The sequence below is a fragment of the Caretta caretta genome, chromosome 1, assembly GCF_965140235.1.
Source record: "Caretta caretta isolate rCarCar2 chromosome 1, rCarCar1.hap1, whole genome shotgun sequence".
NCBI lineage: Eukaryota > Metazoa > Chordata > Testudines > Cheloniidae > Caretta > Caretta caretta.
The window spans coordinates 107,944,097-107,968,267 of record NC_134206.1 but is presented as its reverse complement, the minus strand read 5'-3'; the positions used below and the strand labels follow the sequence as shown (position 1 = coordinate 107,968,267).

At 42.0% G+C, this 24,171-nt stretch overlaps 1 protein-coding gene across 13 annotated transcripts in view; it reads right to left on the bottom strand.

Annotated features, from left to right (window-relative positions):
* The window catches only part of MYO16 (myosin XVI), a 602,174-nt gene that overhangs the window by 150,954 nt on the left and 427,049 nt on the right, over positions 1-24,171 (bottom strand). For all 13 annotated transcript variants that reach the window (XM_075129773.1, XM_075129766.1, XM_048854910.2 and 10 more), the window contains 4 exons: positions 23,894-24,011; positions 23,011-23,082; positions 22,271-22,412; positions 9,661-9,733 (listed from right to left, as the gene is read on the bottom strand). In XM_075129773.1, coding sequence (XP_074985874.1) covers positions 9,661-9,733; positions 22,271-22,412; positions 23,011-23,082; positions 23,894-24,011 — 405 coding nt within the window. The remainder of the gene's footprint in view (positions 1-9,660; positions 9,734-22,270; positions 22,413-23,010; positions 23,083-23,893; positions 24,012-24,171) is intronic.

Below are 24,171 nucleotides of genomic sequence, written 5' to 3'. Positions count from 1 at the left end.
CGCTCCTGGAAGCAGCCAGCAGGTCTCTGTGGCCCCTGAGCCCCTGCTCAGAGGGGTGTGCGGGCCGCTTCGGGAGCTGGCACTGCCCGAGGTAAGTGCTGACAATCTGACCCCCTTCTACACCCCAACCCCCTGCCCCATCCCAAAGTCCATACCCCACACCCAAATTCCCTCCCAGAGCCTTCGGCGGAGGGTGAGGGGCGGGACTTGGACCCGTTCTGGGCACCACCAGAAATTATCCAAACTTGTCGCTAGTGCTGGTACTCGGACTTTAAACAGGTAATGTGAATCTTACTCTTGGAGCACCATGCCTGGTTCTTCTGAAGCTTTTTGGGCTTCTTGGCAACAGTGTAGGAAACAAATATTTTGGGAAAATGGCATAAATAATAACAATAAATAACCTCAGCCACCCTCCCTCCCATTGCTTCTTAGCCCTGGTCTACACTAGGACTTTAGGTCGAATTTAGCAGCGTTAAATCGATGTAAACCTGCACCCGTCCACACGATGAAGCCCTTTTTTTGGACTTAAAGGGCTCTTAAAATCGATTTCCTTACTCCACCCCTGACAAGTGGATTAGCGCTTAAATCGGCCTTGCCGGGTCGAATTTGGGGTACTGTGGACACAATTCGACGGTATTGGCCTCCGGGAGCTATCCCAGAGTGCTCCATTGTGACCGCTCTGGACGGCACTCTCAACTCAGATGCACTGGCCAGGTAGACAGGAAAAGAACCGCGAACTTTTGAATCTCATTTCCTGTTTGGCCAGCGTGGCAAGCTGCAGGTGACCATGATGGAGTCCCAGAATCGCAAAAGAGCTCCAGCATGGACCGAACGGGAGGTACGGGATCTGATCGCTGTATGGGGAGAGGAATCCGTGCTATCAGAACTCCGTTCCAGTTTTCGAAATGCCAAAACCTTTGTCAAAATCTCCCAGGGCATGAAGGACAGAGGCCATAACAGGGACCCAAAGCAGTGCTGCGTGAAACTTAAGGAGCTGAGGCAAGCCTACCAGAAAACCAGAGAGGCGAATGACCGCTCCGGGTCAGAGCCCCAAACATGCCGCTTCTACGATGAGCTGCATGCCATTTTAGGGGGTTCAGCCACCACTACCCCAGCCGTGTTGTTTGACTCCTTCAATGGAGATGGAGGCAACACGGAAGCAGGTTTTGGGGACAAGAAGATGATGATGATGATGATGAGGTTGTAGATAGCTCACAGCAAGCAAGCGGAGAAACCGGTTTTCCTGACAGCCAGGAATTGTTTCTCACCCTGGACCTGGAGCCAGTACCCCCCGAACCCACCCAAGGCTGCCTCCTGGACCCAGCAGGCGGAGAAGGGACCTCCGGTGAGTGTACCTTTTAAAATACTATACATGGTTTAAAAGCAAGCATGTGAAAGGATTAATTTGCCCTGACATTCGCGGCTCTCTTGGATGTACTCCCAAAGCCTTTGCAAAAGGTTTCTGGGGAGGGCAGCCTTATTGCGTCCTCCATGGTAGGACACTTTACCACTCCAGGCCAGTAACACGTACTCGGGAATCATTGTACAAAAAGCATTGCAGTGTATGTTTGCTGGCATTCAAACAACATCCGTTCTTTATCTCTCTGTATTATCCTCAGGAGAGTGAGATATCATTCATGGTCACCTGGTTGAAATAGGGTGCTTTTCTTCAGGGGACACTCAGAGGTGCCCGTTCCTGCTGGGCTGTTTGCCTGTGGCTGAACAGAAATGTTCCCCGCTGTTAGCCATGGGGAGAGGGGAGGGTTGAGGGGGTAGCCACGCGGTGGGGGGAGGCAAAATGCGACCTTGTAACGAAAGCACATGTGCTATGTATGTAATGTTAACAGCAAAGTTTACCCTGAAAGAGTGTAGCCACTGTTTTATAAAATGTGTCATTTTAAATACCGCTGTCCCTTTTTTTTTCTCCACCAGCTGCATGTGTTTCAATGATCACAGGATCTTCTCGTTCCCAGAGGATAGTGAAGATTAGAAAGAAAAAAAAACGCACTCATGATGAAATGTTCTCTGAGCTCATGCTGTCCTCCCACACTGACAGAGCACAGACGAATGCGTGGAGGCAAATAGTGTCAGAGTGCAGGAAAGCACAAAATGACTGGGAAGAGAGGTGGCAGGCTGAAGAGAGTAAGTGGTGGGCTGAAGACAGGGCTGAAGCTCAAATGTGGTGGCAGCGTGATGAGAGGAGGCAGGATTCAATGCTGAGGCTGCTGGAGGATCAAACCAGTATGCTCCAGTGTATGGTCGAGCTGCAGCAAAGGCAGCTGGAGCACAGACTGCCACTACAGCCCCTGTGTAACCAACCGCCCTCCTCCCCAAGTTCCATAGCCTCCTCACCCAGATGCCCAAGAATGTGGTGGGGGGGCCTCCGGCCACCCAGCAACTCCACCACAGAGGATTGCCCAAAAAACAGAAGGCTGGCATTCAATACATTGTATTAAATTAATTGTATTAAAGTGCTGTGTGGCATTTTCCTTCCCTCCTCCACCACCCCTCCTGGGCTACCTTTGTAGTCATCCCCCTATTTGTGTGATGAATGAATAAAGAATGCATGAATGTGAAGCAACAATGACTTTATTGCCTCTGCAAGCGGTGATCAAAGGGAGGAGGGGAGGGTGGTTAGCTTACAGGGAAGTAGAGTGAACCAAGGGGTGGGGGGTTTCATCAAGGAGAAACAAACAGAACTTTCACACCGTAGCCTGTCCAGTCATGAAACTGGTTTCAAAGCTTCTCTGATGCGTACCGCGCCCTCCTGTGCTCTTCTAACCTCCCTGGTGTCTGGCTGCGCGTAACCAGCAGCCAGGCAATTTGCCTCAACCTCCCACCCCGCCATAAACGTCTCCCCCTTACTCTCACAGATATTGTGGAGCGCACAGCAAGCAGTAATAACAGTGGGAATATTGGTTTCGCTGAGGTCTAAGCGAGACAGTAAACTGCGCCAGCGCCTTTAAACATCCAAATGCACATTCTACCATCATTCTGCACTTGCTCAGCCTGTAGTTGAACAGCTCCTGACTACTGTCCAGGCTGCCTGTGTACGGCTTCATGAGCCATGGCATTAAGGGGTAGGCTGGGTCCCCAAGGATAATTATAGGCATTTCAACATCCACAACAGTTATTTTCTGGTCTGGGAATAAAGTCCCTTCCTGCAGCTTTTGAAACAGACCAGAGTTCCTGAAGATGCGAGCGTCATGCACCTTTCCCGGCCATCCCACGTTGATGTTGGTGAAACGTCCCTTGTGATCCACCAAAGCTTGCAGCACTATTGAAAAGTACCCCTTGCGGTTTATGTACTCGGCGGCTTGGTGCTCCGGTGCCAAGATAGGGATATGCTTTCCCTCTATGGCCCCACCACAGTTAGGGAATCCCATTGCAGCAAAGCCATCCACTATGACCTGCACATTTTCCAGGGTCACTACCCTTGATATCAGCAGATCTTTGATTGCGTGAGCTACTTGCATCACAGCAGCCCCCACAGTAGATTTGCCCACTCCAAATTGATCCCCAACTGACCGGTAGCTGTCTGACGTTGCAAGCTTCCACAGGGCTATCGCCACTCGCTTCTCAACTGTGAGAGCTGCTCTCATCTTGGTATTCATGCACTTCAGGGCAGGGGAAAGGAAGTCACAAAGTTCCATGAAAGTGCCCTTATGCATGCGAAAGTTTCGCAGCCACTGGGAATTGTCCCAGACCTGCAACACTATGCGGTCCCACCAGTCTGTACTTGTTTCCCAAGCCCAGAATCGGCATTCCACAGCATGAACCTTCCCCATTAGCACCATGATGCATGCATTGGCAGGGCCCATGCTTTGAGAGAAATCTGTGTCCATGTCCTGATCACTCACGTGACCGTGCTGACGTCGCCTCCTTGCCCGGTATCGCTCTGCCAGGTTCTGGTGCTGCATATACTGCTGGATAATGCGTGTGGTGTTTAATGTGCTCCTAATTGCCAAAGTGAGCTGAGCGGCCTCCATGCTTGCCTTGGTATGGCGTCCGCACAGAAAAAAGGGCGGAACGATTGTCTGCCGTTGCTCTGATGGAGGGAGGGGCGACTGACGACATGGCTTACAGGGTTGGCTTACAGGGAATTAAAATCAACAAAGGGGGTGGCTTTACATCAATGACTATTTCAGGCAGGACTTCACGGAGGGTTCCAATAAGAAATGGTGCACCTAAGTAATTGTTCTTATTGGAACAAGCAGGTTGGTCTGGCCTCTGATTGATACATGGCTAGATTTACCTCGCTGCACCTTCTCTGTGAGTGACTGCGGAATGAGTCCCCTAGACGGGGGAGGGGGAGAAGCGAATGAGTACAAAACAAATCTGGTCTATTTCTTGTTTTGATCCACTCCATCTATCTTTTACATCTTTGGCTGGCAGCAGACGGTGCAGGACTGCAAGCCATCCACATCTCATGGCTGCTCGGCAGAAGACGGTGCAGTAGGACTGCTCGCCATCCTCATCTCTTGCCTGCCTGGCAGAAGATGGTACACTAGGACTGCTTACAATCTGTATCGCCTGCCTGCTCACCGTAAGATGGACTGACTGCAGGACTAAAGAGAATTACCTGGTCAAGTCACTTCTAATGTAGTCCCTGCACCCATGTCTGCCCGACGTGGCCAGGAGCACCTCGGACATGACGATGACGGCTACCAGTCCTACTGCACCGTCTGCTGCCACAAGGCAAGGGGTTGCTGCTGCTGTGTAGCAATACAGTACCACATCTGCCAGCACCCAGGAGACATACGGTGACGGTTACCTGAGCGGGCTCCCTGCTTGCCATGGTATGGCGTCTGCATAGGTAACTCAAGAAAAAAGGCGCGAAACGATTGTCTGCTGCTGCTTTCATGGAGGGAGGGAGGGAACGGGGGACTGACGATATGTTCCCAGAACCACCCACGACAATGTTTTAGCCCCATCAGGCATTGGGATCTCAACCCAGAATTCCAATGGGCAGCGGAGACTGCGGGAACTGTGGGATAGCTACCCACAGTGCAACACTCCGGAAGTCGACGCTTGCCATGGTACTGTGGAAGCACTCTGCCGAGTTAATGCACTTAATGCACTTAGAGCATTTTCTGTGGGGACAGACACACTCGAATATATAAAAACGATTTCTAAAAACCCGACTTCTATAAATTCGACCTAATTTCATAGTGTAGACATACTCTTAGAATCATTGGCTGTGTCTTCTCGATTGCACACTCTTTTGGGCAAGGAGAACTTTCTACTTATGTGCTTGTACAGCTTCTAGCACAGTTAGGCCTCACTCTTAACTGGGACTTTTGGGGGTAACAGGCATAATAAATAAGATAATATTAAACACCCCCAGGGCAAAAGTGGATACCTCCAATATTTAGGGGGAGTAAAATGAAAACAGAACAGAACAAAACATAAAAGGACAAACTGTAGAAGTGAGGGAAAAATGAGAGTCACTTACCTTTCACTGAAAAGTGGTGCTACTGTTATTCCCAGACTACTGCTACCGACAGAGAGGGTCACATGATCATATAAGCTAAAAACATGCATTGGGACATTTTTAAAGGAGTTTTTAAGTTTATGGAGCAAATTATTCCATGATTCTCTTGATCTTATATTGGAAATGTAATTTCCAGTGAGAAGTAATGCTCTTAGCCTGTGTCTTCTTGCATTATTATTACACTATCAGTTTTTGAACTTGTGATGCAATGGTTTTCTACTATCAACCTCTACTGCAGTTACCATTAGTTATTTATGTGCTAACATTGTTCCAGAAAGAATGACTTGACCTACTATTGTGAAGATTTATGTGGTTTAAACTATTGATGCTAAACAAATACAAGTGAAACAGCATACCCAATACTGATTTTAACGTTGAAGCTTTCTTCTTTTATGTGATCTGTAAAACTCATCTGCTAGTTAGTGCCCAGTCATAATCGTCTTGCTTTCAGAAGTTATCAAGCCGGATGGAAATGGCAGAGTGGGAAGACTGGTGGGAGGCCCAGTATTGGGTTTGCTTTTTGTTTTAGAGTATTTCAGGGCTAAGCCCCTTCAAGCCCCCTGAGGGAAGGGACAGTTAGCTAGTTGGCTGGAGTCCGCCTCAGTGAACACTGGAGACAGAGACTTCTTCCTCCTGGGGAGACCTCTGGTCATGTTGGGGTGCCTGAAAGGTTCACAAGGAGTGCTGCTCCAACCAGGACTCTACCACAGGGATCGGCAACCTTTGGCATGTGGCCCATCAAGGAAAACCGCTGGCAGGCCGGGACAGTTTGTTTACCTGCAGCATCCGCAGATTTGGCCGATCACAGCATCCAGTGGCCGCAGTTTGCCATTCCAGCCCAACAGGGGCTGTGGGAAGCGGCGGCCAGCACATCCCTTGGCCCACGCCGCTTCCTGCAGTCCCCATTGGCCTGGAACGCCAAACTGCAGCCAATGGGAGCTATGATTGGCTGAACCCACGGACGCAGAAGATAAAAACATGTCCCGGCCTGCCAGAGATTTCCCTGACAGGCCGCGTGCCAAAGGTTGCCGATCCCTGCACTACCACATTGGAAAATTCTAAAAGTAAGGGAAAATGGTTTGAAAACCCCTTTTCACTAACCCTGAGAAATATAGTCCAAGGATGTTTGGAAATCAGAACTGTAGTTTCACTGCTTCTGCTGACTAGCTCTGCACGAAAGCATTTGCCTGAAACCAACACCATTTCCTGGATTCTGCAGGGACTGTAGTTTAGATACCCGAGAACTAAGAAACTGCTACCTGATTACAAGTATGAACGTCAACCAGGAGGAAGACAGGGTCTCCCTTCTTCTCTGGCACACTCTGAAAGTAGAAATAGCCCGATAAAGGCACAGCACAACTGTGTGTCCTTCAAGTTATGAATGTAGTGGAAGTAGTGACTTCTTTCCTCTGGCCCACAGAGTTAACGATGCATCCCAATCCTGGAACTAAACCAAAAGAAGATACTTTGTGGGATCAAGAAACTGGGAGAGTGGTGAAGTCTGATTTAAAAAATCCTAGTTTGAGGTAATTACAATAATTAATTTTTACCTGGATCTGAGTCTTCTTATGTGGGCTAAGATCCTAGAAGCTAATATTTAGAGGCATGATCAGTAGCTGTTTTCCCACTTTTTCTCAGACCAGAGAAATAGCTGAGTTGACGAGGAGGCCAGAAATCATTTTCAGAACATTTTCCCTGATCTCAGAGAAGATGATCCTTTGAAGGCAAGTAACTAGCCTACTACTGAATGGATCTGTAAACTGGATTGCATCTTGCTGTCATCGCCAGCGGCTCCAATCAGGATCAAGCCCCCATTGTACAATTAGATAGGAAGATCTGGTCCGTGTCTTTTAATATAATTACTTTTATTGCTTACTGCTCTAATGTCTCGATTTTTATAGAAGAAGTTGGTATTTGCAGAAGTGTAAATTACTATGTAGCATAAAGAAGCTGGAAATTGATTCAAACAGCAATACTGTCACTGTATAATGCATAATTGGCTGTGAGCATATAACTGTAAGTGGATCACCAGCCAGGGTAGTCAAAACAAAGTCCAAACTCAGTTTCAATTCCACATCTCTTTTCTCAGAGCCAGTTTTAATAACAGACAGAAAATACAAAAAGATTCAAAATAACACAAAACAGTGGGTAACAGACGCTTGCCCCACTTTCCACAAGCTGGATAAGTAGAGAACACACACTTCCCACTAGATAGTCTTTCCTAGCTACCTTCTAGGGCTCCTACCCAGTCCACAGAGAAGGATTTCCCTCAGAGTATTTCTTCAACCCTCATCTTCCCAAGACCAACGGAGAAACCTTCCTTTTTTCTACTCTCCAGCTGACCTGCCATCATGAGTCCTGTTTACACACTACAACTCCCAGCAGTCCCTGATCTTAAAGGATTCAAGAGCTGTAAAAGTCACATTGGGATGTGTGCCTGCACCCCAAGACCCAGTGCTCTCTTGCAATAATCATGTCTGACTACGTGATTTAAACACTTACTACAGTGAACAAGAGTAGGACAGTACCCCTTTAAAATAGTTTATGGCCTTTCAATAGCAGTCACAATGGTGTTTGTTTAGAAGCTGTCAGTATCTATCCAGGGCAGCAGGGCATATGTAGCTTAGGCTTGCCTGGTGTGTATATTTAGTGAACACAATTATTTGGGTCCCTGTGTGCCAGTATGGTTCCTACATGTTATGTCTGTTGTATACAAAGCAAAACATACAACACCTAGAAATCACTGCTTGGGTTGAAAAACCTACAAGGGATTTTTCAATTCTCATATGACTGAAGTGTGTGTATTATGTAGAAAAAGCAATAGATTGGAATATTTAGATAGTATACATTAATATACAGGCTGTTTAATTAAGGTATCCCTGATGTTTATTAGAATCTCTTTAAAATTCTGTCTCCTTTCAATTTTAATATCTCAAGTGTCCATTTGACTTGATACTATGGACTGTGCTTACAGATAAAGGTTAAGGACGAGATTCTGCCCAGCCCTTAAACAAGTGTGAAGTGCGTTGGGGAGATGGAAGGGAGTAAGAAGGACCATCTCTTCTTGTGCAGTCTGCACAAGGATTGGGGGGAGTTGTAATCTCTGCATTTAGAGAAGCTCAGGAACTGTTTCCTAATAACTCCCCAAGGCATACTGAGCCCAAAGATGTCATCTTGAGGTTGGGGAAGGATGGGGAGTAGGTTGAGTCATGGTTCCACCATGCTGGTTAGCAGAGATTGCTGACCAGGGAGGGGGAAGGAGAGTATGAACAGGTCAGAAGCCAAATTGGAGGGAATCAAAGAGAGCTGGAGAGAAAGTTGAGCCATCCATAAAATAAAGAATTTACTGGGGGGAAGAGAGCAACCTCTACATTTCCACTGATTTCACAGCATAATAAACCCTTTGGCTTTTCTTGCTACTGAAGTAACTTCCCTTCCTGCTACTTCTTTAATTTTCCTTTGCTGCTGCAGTACACAATGAACAACTGAACAATAACAGACATCTTCTTTCAGTTCTGCAGGCAGAGGTCATTATGGTTTGTAAAACATTCAGTTCTGAAAATCTTTGGATCCAACAAGTGATGCTAAAAGGTGAACACATAGTTGTACAATTTTAATAGTGTTTGATTTTAAAGGGATTTTTAAGCATTCAGAATGCTAGATTAATTTATTTTCAATGGTTTTAATTCAGCTTTTTAAAAAGTCACGTGCTGTAATGTCATACAGAGGTGAATCTGCCAATAATAGCACTGAACATAATGTGATATTTTCATTCTATTCTTTATCCAAAGCGTCTGCAGACCTCTTGATCTTACTTCTAATCCAGTCTACTATCCTCCCACTCACTGACCTAGTTGAAGTATCAGTTCCATAAGCAAGAAACCAGACAGCAATAAGTACTTCTCTGAAAATATTTTTTAAAGCAGATACTATTGTTCTCTCAAGTGATTATGTTAGATGTTTACTAGATTCTTTTAACTCTGCAAAGCCTGAATTTTAATTCAGAGCCACAATGGTAGAATGGGAAGAATTTATTTTAAGAGCAGTTTTTCTCCTGTGTATGACATTGTTTTCAGTTGGGGCAAATGCTTGTTTTGGCTCAAAATATAAAAGCAGATAAACAGCATTTATACTTGCAATCAATCCAGCAAAATAAAGCTTCTTACCTGTTCATATGTATTCTTTTGAAATTCCTCAAACCCAAAGATATCCAATATTCCAATTTCAAATACCTGGTCACTGAAACAATAAGATAGTACAGGTTACAGGTATTCAAGCAAATGGAACATTTATTGCTCCTGTCTATATAAGTTTTGTTCGAGGATGCAAGTACTCCACCCACTACAAGTTGGTATGGTGTACATAAACACTCCATGTACATGATAAAGCTTTGTGACAAACTGCACTAACTTTAACTGTCTCATCAGCACCCTACCCCATTACCCATCTTGCACAGGAATTGTAAATATTCCAAAACTCTAAGCAGTTTTAATAGCCACCATTTAAATATAGAATAAAATAAGTCCAAAAAATGTTTCACTTGTTTACACTAAGACCAACATTTTCAAACATTCAGGAGCCCATCTGAAAACTCAGATGTGAGATGGGCAGCTAGTGGGAATGGTAAGTGTTTGGATGCACTCAGTTGCCCAAGCATCCATTTTTCAGCAGGATTTTTCCAAAACATCTGTACCTATTTCCTGTGTGCTCAGTGCAGAGTGGAAATGCCAAATGGATGCATATTAGCATAGGAAAATTCTGAACTTATATATGCTAATGGCACTTGGACATTTAGTGAGCTGTGTGAAGCATCATTTTCAGCCACTGTTGGAGATTACCCAAACCTACAAGATTTTAGTCTGGTGCTAATGACAGTGCAGACTAGGAAGCTCAACTGCACAGATCTAGACATTGACAACACCATTATAAAAACAAACAAAAGAAACCCCCCCAAACCTTTGTGAACATACTGCCAGGCAAGCACCCACCAGCTGTATGTGGCAATGTAAAACAGAAGCTGTGGGCTCAGGGTGTAAACCAGGTAACAGTTAATAGGGGCAATGGCAGGATGTAAGAGCTGTGGTATGACGCCAGATCTAGCTACCAAACCCATAAACCCTGGTGCATACAGCTATCATACTCATAGCACAGGTGTGTCTTTGATTTCTATTGGTTGCATTTCCTGTCATCGGTCCCCTCTGAAGGAAGTGTGAACCATACACCGGGACCGGTACAAATGGTAAGTTCACCATAATGTAGAATTCCTGAAAAATTTAATGCTGGGTCTGCCTACCCATAGAGAAGCTCGTCTTTAACCCTTGGGCTCACGTTTAGGAAGCCCTTTTAGGGTTTAGCATCTACACTGTATTTTAAAACCTGCAGCAGCAAATCTCAGAGCCCAGGTCTACAGACTTGGGCTTGTGAGTCTCATGCTCAGGCACTAAAAACAGCAGTGTAGCAGCTCAGGCTGGAGCTTGGGCTTTGAAACCAACCTTCCCTAGACTTCAGAGCCCAAGCCCAAATGTCTACCTAGCTGATTTTAGTGCCATAGAGTGAGCCCTGAAAGCCCAAGTCTACAGATCCAGGCTCTGACACTCATTGCTGTGGGTTTTAAAATGCAGCGTCGTCATACCCTTAGACACAAAGAGGATTTACTGATGCCAATATTGTCCCTGATGGGTCCTCGGAAAAGACACGAGCATTGATGCCAAGTGGCACGGATGCCAAGTACTCTGGCTGGAGCAGAGGACATTATTGCTCCAGGTCAGCCTCCACAGCTTCCTTCATGTCATCACATCATAGAGGTACTGGATAGATTCAGGGGTAAGCCTGTATCTCTGTATGACCTATGGCTCAGGAGGGTCAAGGAAGGCCATCTGAGGATCATAGAGCCTGAGAGGAAGGAAAAACCATCTCTGCTTAGAGCCTCGACCTCTTTTCTTCACTATCCTTTCCCTGAGTTACCTCAGAATGTATCCAGCTCAGTTAGTTGGGCTACTGCAGCCTCTTCCCACTCCCAGTTCCCCCAGTGAAAACTGTCACTCTAAACCCTGCTACATGTATCTCTAATCCTTTCACCTCCTGCACCCTGCCTCTCCTGTCCCCTAATCCTCACTATCCTCCTCTTTCCCGACGCCACTTGTGTACTCCTCAGTAAAACCTGTCTGTCTGTCTGAAATTTTTATTTGGGGATTCTTACACTGTGTGCTGTCTGTTTCAAAGGTGCACAGACTTCAGAGCAGCCAGTGAGGAGCTGATGTGTGAATATCTTCCTCCAGTTTGTGTACCCTGCCTTAATCTGTCCAGTTCAATTGCCCAAGCCACTGGGCATTCAGACAACTTTGAACATTCTTAGCAGTGGCTATTTTCACACATCAAAACATTTGAAAGTGTGGGACTTAGGTAGGACACAGCAGGCTACCTCCACCATTCAACAGCTGTCCCTCTTACTTGAGCTTTGTTTCCATGATCAGCATTTGGGCTTTAGCAGAACAGACATCTCCTCTCTCTATAGATGAGGATGCTCACATAAAGCTACTTGTCAGCAGTGCATATCATCCCCATTAATCAAATATGTATATTAGCTAGTTAAGCCAAAAAAATAAAGTATAAAATACTAAATCCTCAATTTGTGTAGTTCCACTGAAGTCAATTCAGCAGCATCCATTCACACCAGGGGAGGATCTGGCCCTAAATTTCAAAACAGCACCTCCTTACTTCAACCCACTCCCCAAAAAACCTCTTACATTCAATAAAACAGCAGAATTATCAACCTCCTTGCTAACATTCTGAGCTTTCCTCAGAGATAGGCAAAGCATTTTTAAAAGCCTTCCTCAGATGTCATACCCCAAAAGTTCCCATTCATTTCTGAGGAGTAGTAGTTCAATACTAGCATTAACTCTGCTGATCATTGCAAGACTGACTATATTCTCAAACGACAGGGCAGAGAGATGCATAATAAATCTAGACTAGACTGACTTTGCTGGGTGGGAGAGGTTATCATGAGTTCAGTTAGCATATATGAGGAAATTTCTTCACCAAGAAACAGAGAAATATCACTGGCTACATTTCTAATAATGCAACCCATTTTATTTTTTTGGTTTAAAAATGTAAGCTTCAGTCTCATGTACTCATGATTCAAGTCTCCATTTGAGCAGAGATACACCAGCCTTGTACTCTCTGCATTTTCAAGAGGAACAGATGAATCATCCCTAATTTTTATACTTTGCATTTATTCACAAGTTATAATAGCAAACAGCATGGGTCTACATTAAACCCAGGGAGAGTTACACACACCTGATAGAGGGCAGAATTTGAACCACAGTCATTTTCAAAAGGAACATCTACCATCTTCCTTGAAAATACTGTCTATTCTCTTAAATACTTAGCATGTTATCGTTTTAGTAAACACATTTGAAAGTTGGATGAACACCAGAATGCCTTTGTTATTTCTGGATTGTCAAACATCCTCTGATTTACCTTTATAGTATTTGCAAAAAGATGGGTTCTCCCATGCCTTTCCCTCAGTTAACCTACATACAATATTGTCCAAAATATACCCTATTTCTAGGGTTTTCAACAATGGAATCCTACAGACAACTATATATAATAAACACAAGGATCACCACAACTACCTTCACAGATTCAGTAAACATTCCAAACAAGAAATCTGTTGTCTACAGCCAGGTGTTTAGATACCACAGAATATACTCCAAGGAGAAAGTCTGGGATATACACCCTAACACATTTAAAACCACCTTCCCTTAACAAAGAGACTTCACCAGAGAAGTAGATCACATCATGGAACAGGCCACCCAAATACCCCGAGAGAAAGTGCTTCAATACAAGAAAAAAAAAACCCACTGACCACACACCTCTAGTTGTCACCTACCGCCCTACACAGGAACCCATGTGGGCTATCATTAAACAATTACATCCTCTATTAAATGGGGACCACATTCTGAAAGAAATTTTTTCCAAACCCCCTTTTCTGGCCTTCAAATAACCCCCAATCTTGCCAAGCTTATAATCAGAAGCAACACAACTTCACAACAGACCAGAACACACAACTCAAAGTAGCACCAGACCCTGCCAGAACAACAGATGCAAAACTTGTAGATATATCTCCACTTCTGCAATGATCAATACCTCCAACAACACACCTTTCAAAATCCATGGGTCCTATCAAAACATGTGGTAGACCTCATCCAGTGCACTAACTGCCCCAAGAACAGTTATGTAGATGAAATGAAACAATCACTACACTCATGAATGAACTCATAAAGACAAAAATACCATATCATCTGTAGGTGAACACTTTTCAGAAAACAATCACTCCATATCTAATCCCTTGGTCCTTGTCCTCAAAAGGAAACCTGCACAATATCTTCAAAAGACAAGTCTGAGAGTTTAAAATCATGGACTCAAAAGAACACTGGATTTATGGCTCATTACAACAACCTTTAACCCTCCTTTCTCCTCTGACTGCAGAGGTGTCAGCAGCTCACTTCACCTTGAATAGTATTTTGCAACATGTGTTAACTCCTTGTGCTTAACAATTTGTTCCGCCTTGTAGTTAGCTGTGACACTCTTAAGTATCTTTCCCAGACCTGAAGAAAAGCTTTGTATAAGATCAAAACCTTGTTTCTTTCACCAATAGAAGTTGGTCTAATAAAAGATATACCTCACCCACCCTGCCTCTATAAATTTCAAGACAGATAAAGTAGATAAAATAATTCTTCACCTCTCCCAGAAAGCCTAATACCTTTCCATGTAACTTCCTCTCAGAGCAATATCCGGGGGCATGCTTTCCTTGTTTCACCCCTGTGTAACCCTCTCCTCAAGGCTCCCTCTCCTAAAGTCCTATGTTAATACTATTAGACAGAGCCTTGTCACTGCCTGTGAGATTTTCCTTCTGATGAATAAGAGAGTTCCATGACTTCCTTAACCCCAGCAGGGTGGTAGGTCCCTACAACAACTGGCCATAGTAATGATCAACATATCCCCATCTGAGGCATCCAAGGACCATTGCTGTACCGCATCTCCAGAAATCCCCAAGGAGAAATGGGGTCTGCTATCTTGAGCAGCATAGTTTTAACTAAATCATCTTGCACTTATATTTGGACACACCTGAAACCACTAAGCCTTATCCCAATCCAGCTTCTAGCTGACTGGCACAGAAGATCTTCAGAGGATAGAGCTGGCCAGAAAATAATAATTTTGTTTCACAAAAAATTTTGATGTTGTGAAAGTAGTCTTAGTCCCAATGTGGAAACTGTTTCTTCCACATCCCAGAAGCATGCCCTAACCATTGGGATACTGTCTATTTTTGACAAAAAAAAAAAAATGTCCAAACTGACACATTTCCATGAAACATGTTGACAGAAAAAAAGTTTTGTCAAAATAATTTGATCAGCTCTACTTCAGATTCCTGGCCCTTGTGTCCTCAGTGAGGTCATCTCTCTCTCTCTCCACACCCGTATGCAGTGCAGTCACACTACATAAATCGGACTAGATTTTTTTCCCTTTTAATAAGAGTCACCTAGTCTGGCTACAAGAGGCTACATCAGAATAACTGCATCCCCACACTGGTCCTTAAGCCTATCTTCCTGTCATCATAGTGTAGAGCTGGAACAATGGATTTGATTAAGAAATCCAGTAATTATCTTTGTTAACTTTTTGCCCATTTTCGTTAACTTAAATTTCAACAGACAATGTAATATATTAATTAAAATAATATTTTATAGTTGGCTATAAATTACTTCACTACATTGTGTGTGTGTGTCCTTATCCCACTCTAAGACTCTTCCCTCCAAGGAGAGGGTTGGGACATATTTTTCTTGCTTAGCTGTCAATCATACTAATTCCAGCAAAATTACTTTTCTTAAATTAATCATAACAGAGATTTCCACAGCAAAATAGAAAGATCTGTTCTCTCATGTTTACAAATCAAGGGGAAATGCCACCAGAAATATAAAGGGATACATATTAAAAAGAAAGAATTTTCTTTCTCAATAGTCCTTATTTTACTTTACTTTTTTAGGATTGCTCAACAATACTGACACTTAGACAATGTAAATATTGAGCCTTTCAAACGTAATGAGAAGTAAAACCAATATCACAAAATAGGAATATTGGCTATAGAGACTTCTTTCTTTCAATAAGCAAAGTGCGTGCTTCTATATTACTAGGCCATGTTTAATGAAGGTAAGAAAGCAGTGCTTGTATTTGGATTCTGGATGGATTTGAAATTCAGTTACAATGTATTAACTAAGCTTTTTGGACAGTAGTAACTGATTATTTATTACTATTGTGATTGAAATATTTTTTCAGGCTTCACACACTTCATAGAATATGAGCCAATATTGGAAGAATTTTTGCAACTCCCCGATTACCCTGTAACTTTGGAATTGATTAAAATATGACACAGATGTGAACCACACCTGAGATTTCAATTTGAGGTTTTAATTTACAAAATAATACCTCAACTATAATGCTTTGAAACATCCCCAGTTTTGCCTTTTTCAGAATGAGTTCTCTGTAATTTTTTCCCAGTTAGACTAGCAACACCTTTTGTCCTTGAGGTTGAATAGCTACGTTAAAAATAAACCACATAAAAACAGTTGCCAGCTCCTAAGAGCAACTCATAGATACCAGGCTTTCTGAGTGATATTGTCATGGCAGATGTCGTATCAGTGATCATGAGGTGCAGTTGACCCATTTGCAATTCCTGGGAGAGATGGACAGAATTCCCTTACAATGGTTCTGCACACTCATTTCAGAGCAGTCTTACAAGTCGATACTGAGTAACTACTCTTCTGCTCCTGAAGGTTTTCAGCTATGGAAATCTGTAAAGTTCAGTCATATCATCCCTTTGGTTCAATATCTATGTAAAGCAATGAGGTGCGACTGTGAGGTGGTATGGTTTAACATGTCATCACTATGATGGCACTCAGCTTTACATCTCCTTTTCATCTGACCCAGACACAGTCCTCTCCCTGCTCCTCCAACATCTGGCAGTGACCAGGATGAAAGCAAGCTGGTTTAAGTTTGATCTGGATAAAGCAGAAGTGATACTGATTAACAAGGGGAAGTACTATGAGGATTTGATACAGTATATAACCTCTCTAACTGAGGCCTAGTTTAGGCATATATTCCTACACATCCAATGCCAGAAGAGCAGTTCACCTTTGCCTACAACAATTATTAAAACGTAAAAGTAAAGGTTGATGGGACTGACTTAGTGGGTCTCTAATTCTCTTGATTATTCCTCTGAGGCACTGTGGAGGCACTGACTTTTCTGTTTCCTCACTCCTCTGAGGCCTCACTGGTATATGCATATTGGACATGAGGAGTGGGGGAGGAGGAAGGAATCACAGACTCAACATCTGATGCTGCAGGTCCGTGCATGGGTGGTGAAGATTTTCTTCAACCACAGTATCCAGGTTGATTCAAAACCTTTCACAGTTCACTCAGTGCTAGGAAGGGCTAACTTTCCCATCTCTTGAAAGGCTAGATTTGTTCTGCAGTTTAAAAATCTGTTTTTGTCTTTTATGAGTAAGCACAAAAAACCCAACAACAATGCATACTGGGCCAAAGCTCAAAAATGACATTATGCCCCATACCGCATTACAGATTTTTATTTTCCAAATCATGTGGGGGAATGTTGCTTCATGCTGTGGGTTCGTGTTTTCAGTTGAAGAGTCCCCCTATGATCCCCTCCTATTGCTGAGCTCAGTGACAGATGAACAGAAATTTTTGTCGAGAAGGGAAAAAATCCTACTGATTTCTTCTCCAAGGCTGATAGCTATATACCACAAAACTATCTTGCATGTGATCTTATTATAACTCAAATGATGCATAATGCATTGAAAGGAATTTTGTGATTGAGATTTCCAGTATTTTCCTTGTGCCAAAACAAATGTTGCCACTGCTATATTCTGTCAATATTTGAAAAGATTTTACTATGGATAAAAAATTACACTTTTGAAAGATGCAAAATATGGTTTCAGAAATATTCAGAAGATGACATTTGAAAGGGAAATTGCCTATGGCTGACTTGACACCATGGATACAAAGCCATAATCAAAAGCTAACCTCATTTGCTAGTCTGCAGTGCCTCAAATATTTTGGCATTAGCCATATCTCCAGGTCATGAAACAGGGAGACTTTTTATTTTGCTAACAAATTACTATAAACATAGTACCTGCTACTTTGTAAGGGGCATAGGTAGCAAGGCCAGACAAAAAACTAGGTTTTCCAAACCAAACATACTCAATTCAATATTTTTTTCATCAGTTAGAAAAAGATAAACATTTCCTGAGCCTCTTTAGGCATTGCTAGTATCTATGAACAGGCCCTCTTTCAGCTATGAGTCAGGACTTCCTGATGTCACATTAATACATTGTATATTGGTACTAATGTCAGACGCTCTAGACTTGACACTTCCAAAGGGTAATCAAATAATTGAAATTGCAGCAGTCAGTGATATTTGTTTAAGGCTCTATTATCCAAGGCTCACAATCAGCAAGTTTGTTAGCAATACAATAAATCTTAGCAATACAAAGTCTTAAAAAACCCTCATGCATATGGTTTGTAAAATACAGTAGATAGAACAGAAGCATCTAATATACCTGAAATCAAAAAAGTTAATAAATATTATTTTTAACAATGATGAGCATTAACAAGCATTTGGAGTTATTTTTCTCTCGATACATTTTAGAACTCTAATCACACAAGATTAGTTTTCTGTCATAGTGCCCTCCTTAAAAACAATATCATACAGGACAGACAAAACTGTGAACATGAAAGTACCTTGTAACCAGCCTACATTTGTATTAATGGTTATAATTATGCTGGTTAATATAAAAATGGTGCTTTAGTTAGACAAAATTGTGAGTCACTATGAATGAACAAGTTCAATTTTCCGGAAGGTGAATAATAACTCTATCATTACATTGTCATTAAAACTGCTGCTGTACATTGATTTAACAGGCATTATCCATTCATGTGTTTGTCAGATTCTGGCAATGCTTTTATCTACTTTGCACCTAGATAGTATGTTCTTGCATCTACTCAGTAAACTTTTTTCCCCTTAGATCTAATGGCAATCACCCGTTTTGCTTCACCTGTAAACCAGCCATTAGCTGTTTCATTGTAAATGAAAAAATCAATATTAATGATCAAATTCTAGTAATTCCACAAAGAAAGTGAAGCCCAGGATTTTTTTAGTAATGCACTTTGATTTTCAATATATTGAGTCAGATGTTTCTAGCACGTTAGCATCTAATTTTATTGTTCTATAAAGTCTTGTTAAAAGAACTTTGTAACACACTTTGGGCCAAGTCTTATTCCAAAGCACACTGTTGCAATCCCACTGATTGCCCTGGTGTAAATAAGTAAAATTTGATCCATAAACTGCAGATGTATGTGATAAATTGCATTTATTCTATCTCTTTGATTACTTCGCCTGCACTCTGCCCAGCTCCACCAAGACAACCGCTAAGATTCCAAACCTCTGAGCATCTTCAAACAGCTGCCATATTATAGTCCGGATAGGTAGCACTGTCTTTCATTAAGGTTGCCTGACTATTAGAAACAACTTGACAAATATATCCTCCCCACCAAAATGTAGAACTCTCCCCAAGCATACTCAGTTACAACTGGATGAAGTATAGGATGAGTCCTGTACAGTGACAGTTTAAGGTCTAATATCTTAAGATTGTGTTAGGGCTAGAAAAAAGAGCCACTGGGCATGAAAGACACCAGCTCCTAGCTTTAATAGGTCCTGAAATATCAAACCTTAAAATCACAGATTATGATGTACAAAAAAAAGCTATTTCCAATAATTTTAGAGGTTTTTAAAATATGTTGTATGTTTTTCTCTCCCTGCAAAGCCTTAATAATTGGACTCATGGTAACGATGGCTGTCTACACTACAAGTTAAGGGTGTGTGATGGAATACACACCTGAGTTCACACCCTACACACTATTATAATAATCTTTGTCCAAAGTATGCCTTGTGAGGTACCATTTGAAAATTCAATTTGTTGATAAAATGTGAGGCAACACTGTACATGAAGTTATAAGATTCCCCTGTATGCTTTTTAAAAAATGGTAAGACTCATGTAGTACCATACTGGTCAAACAGACCTGTCTTGAACAAAGGAGTGTATGTTTGCCTTAATTGGCATTTAAGCTGTAAACAGAGTCACCAAGCAGGAGGGGATAACAAAGGATGTTCAAACAGGACGAAAAATCAGCAGGGAATATCCTGCCACACTGACTTTGTCTCCTGGTTCTCAGCTGGAAATGTTTTTCAAGAGAGGGACTGAAACCATAAAAAGGAGGGACAAACTGCCCCTAGGTATCCCTGTCTCTCTCCCCCTGTCCACGTCATTCTCCATACCTGAGAAGACAAAAGCAAACAGCTGTTGGACCCTTGAGGAAGGGTCCTGAGCTGAAAGCTTGGGCAGTAAACTGCTGGAGCATGTGGTGAGAAAGTTTGTTTTGCAACTAAGATAGTTTCTTAAATAGATATTAGTGAGCATTGTTTCTTTATTTTTCTTGTAACCATTTCTGACTTTTATGCTTCATTACTTGTACTCACTTAATATTTGTTTCTTTGTAGTTAATAAACTTGATTTACTGTGTTATCTAATTCGGTGTGTTTAAACTGAAGTGTCTGGGTAATTATTTAAGGTAATAAAATGGCATATTATTCCTCTAAAGAAGTAGCAAATTTAATATATTTCTACTGTCCAGGAGAGGGCTGGGCAGTACAGGTCATATATTTCTGGGGGAAGATCCAGTACTGGGAATGGGCTGGGGTCACCCTGAAGTATAACTAAGGCTGGTGGCAGCCAGGGTATAGCTGGCAGGCTGCAGTTATGTGAAGACCCTTAGGATGTGACCTGCATGCTGGCAGGCTGTTTGCAAGCGGCCCAGCTGGGCGCTACTACAGAAGAGCATGCAAGGGTGGCGCAATCCCCCACTAGTCTGGATTGTGCCGCGGTATGTCAGAGAGTGTCATTCCCCTGCTTGTGTACACATACTGGTACACATACCGGCTGAGCCATGCCAAATACAAACCCATCTGCAACTGGGGGATATGTACTCAGCACAACTCAACTGTGCCTCTACTGCGCTACCCGCGGGACCATGGCTACACTGATATTTATATCTGAGCTAGTTCAACAAGAGCTAGTGCAAGTATGTGTACCTGAGCAAGGGAATTACATCCCAGCTCATAGTGTAGGCATAGCATGGGCCCAATTCATCTCTGTGCCAGAGCTAGCTGGCCCAAGAAGCTCAGAGAGGAGGAAAGGGCAAAATATAGCTCTGTGCCACATTGTGCCTCCCTCATCATGAACAGACCAAAGACAACTTCTGGCACAGATTAGAGCAATCTTAAATTGCTCTAACTTGAGCCCAGTTGCATGTGGCTCTAAGGGACTGGTCCAGTAGAAGCATCCCAGGCGAAGTCACCTTCCACCTTGGAATGCCTCCAGTACATCCCCTGCACTGGCATAGAGCTGGGTATGCAGCTCTACTCTAGCCAGGGAAGTCCTTTATATTGGGGGAATTCCCTGATGCCCAGCTCTGGTAGCTTTAAAGCCCTTCTGTGATATTAAATCTGTATGAAAGAGATGCAGAGCAATTTTGGCTCAGCGGCTTTACAAATGGATGGATTTTTTAAAAAACAAAACTAATATTTCTAAAATAGTATTTCTGCTAAAGTATGTGGCCCGGGCAGCCTGTCGGACTGTGGTATAAAGGGATTATTGGCACTTGTTAAAGACGACTCACAGAACTCACTTGTGGTTCACCACTTGTGAAGAATGCCAAACCGGCATGTATTTGGTAAACATGAAAAAGCCGGTATTTATCAGTGTGTATGTCACATTTTGAATCTTAGTTAAGACACATACATATTACAGTATAATTAGACTTCTTGTTTTAGTTTTCTGTCTGAATTCTGCTGAGATTTATTTTAAGTTTTTTTTGTTTCTGAATGGCTCCATTAATGCATTTTAATAGGCATTCATGTTTTCCAAGAAACTATGTCAGATGTAATTTGTTTGAGTTTAGCAGATGATTACCTACAGACATGTAGAAAATACTCCTAAGGTTTCATTCAAAGAGAAGTGACATTTAAACATGTATTTGAAGGCTTTTGAGCTGAATTTTGTTTTTAATAACCTGCTCAACGTCATGAGATGTTGAGAAGAATAATAAGTGAGCTTTGCATCAACTAAATGCCAACCAGACCACTACTTGTTAAATATCTTATCTGATGCCATAATGCCAACTTTTAAAATATTAGTAGTAACAAACACCATTATAGAAGAATATACAGACTAACACCAATAATTTACATGAAAAAAATAACATGCCTACTAACATAAAGCAGTGTCATATCAGAGCTGACCAACTTTGGACTCAGCTTAGAGCAGTTACAGATTTGGTTTCTATGCAGTTTACTATCTAGATACATAAATATTAGACACTGACTGGTGTAGAAATAATAACCTCTCTCTTTGGTCTGTAAATTCATTTGCATACAAGCACACAATGTACATTTTTTCATCAAGCAGTGATGGAACTGGAACACTCCATGAATGATCAGTTAACATCACTAAGCATAACTGGAATGCTATCATGAAATGCTTTAATGATGGCTACATTGCCCATGTATCTTTTGTACGTTAGATTCTTTTAAATAGGGCATCAGCATGTAAGATTACCAATGGGATTAGTTAGCACCTGAGTTCCTACCTGCTGGTCTCATATTGATTCTGGAGGTAGTAGTTGATTGTGTTCACTAAAAAACTAAATAAACGACTATACAGTGACTTTGCCAAAAGATCTTGGTAAAATTCTGCAATCTCTATAGTGTGTCTCCTCGTGATCATGTCTCCTAAGAAAGTAAACACAAAAAGGAGAAGAAAACATGATTATAAAGTGTATAAAATACTTTAAAAATACTTGTTCTCATAATAATCTCTCTGTCCAGCCTCTTCACTTGTCCCATTTCCAATGTCCCTGTTGTGTTCTAATTATGCAGAAAGACCTAGCAAGTCAAATAACAAAAGGCTCCCACTAACATACTTGGAAGATTCTCAGGTCAGGAGTGAACAGAGACAAAAAATAATTCGTGTGGCATACAGGCTCCTTTCTTGTTGCGGATGACTTATCTGCATGGAATTTCTTAAGGACACTCCTGCTGACACTGGTTTTTAGCACTAGGACCTGGTCTGTGACCTTGCTGCAAGGTTCACCACAGATCAGGTCTATCAGCATCAGCCTCTGATCTGTTACTGAGCTGCATGTTACAAAAGGTTGCTGTAATTCCAGGCACAGTTTGATCTCCACCAAGATATCCTTGAGAGAGTCTCTTTGCTGGTTCATAAAAAATGAGAAACAAACCATTAACTCTTTTTAGCTCTGACAGACACCAGAAGGATCTAAAAGCTACCAAGTCTGATTTATTAGAATGTGGACTTGGAAAAAAGTACCTTTGAAATACTGGACATCAGTTGTTAAGGCTGAAGCAAGTTCATCTGGCGATACCTGCAACATTCCTGCGACTAAAAGGAAAGAGTTGTTTTGAAATGAGAGGAACATGTGTTCAATTACTGTATTTCAATATATAAATAGATTTTTTTATTTCAATACTATTTTTCGTAAACAGTGAAAAAACCTACACATTAATGCAGAGTGAGCTGTCATAGCAGTAATCAAAATTAATGAACATGTAAAATCGGCTTACTATAATCAGGACTTTGTAAAGTTTAATGTATCTGTATATTAAATTACAGCTTTTTTCTGTCATACAGATTACACAGAACTTTCCCTAGGGCTTGGCAGGATCTCTCTGGTATTAGAGTTAAGGTATGCTGCTTATTGGTAATCTATTCATAAGCCACTTAGAGGAGATTTGTAAGTGACCAACAGGGCAACTTCAAAGCTAGGGAAGCTTTTAAGGCAAGGATTTCTGAACGTAAGGAATTCTATTAAATGCAAGTTGCTTAGATGTTGACATGCAGTAAAAGTGGATAGATAGATAGATAGATAGATAGATAGATAGATAGATAGATAGATAGATATAAAAAAAAAGACCAAAGTACACTGTGCAATTTCTTTTGGAAAATGGCACCATTGGATATGACACTGAATTTGATAATTTGCCACAATAGCATTTTGCTTATTCCCATAAAAATCTGTAATTTATAAAGCATCAGAGTCAATAGGGTACTGTGTTTCCCCAGTAATTTATGAGTCTCCAGGATGCAGATCTCTGTTTGCCTGGAACAGTGTTTCCATCTATTGGTGAATCAGTGAAATCACTTTATTATAAGAGACAAAGTAGGCAATACTAGAAGGTCACGTTCTACTGACCTTGTTCTAGTAGCTGCAGGTCTGACACAAATGCTGTCTCAGCGTCTGTCAGAGCAGTAAACCGAATATCTCCAAGATGTAGAATTGCCGACAGAATTACAAACAGGTTCTCCACCTCCTGCACATTTTATACACAAATATAAAGAAAAGTTCGGCTGGGCATACAAATGAAAGAAGATGCTTTATACAGGAGTAGCATTTGTTCAACTAAAAACTATTCATTTATTATGTGAGGATTTAGGGTTTAGAAATCATTCCATGGCCAATACAATATATAG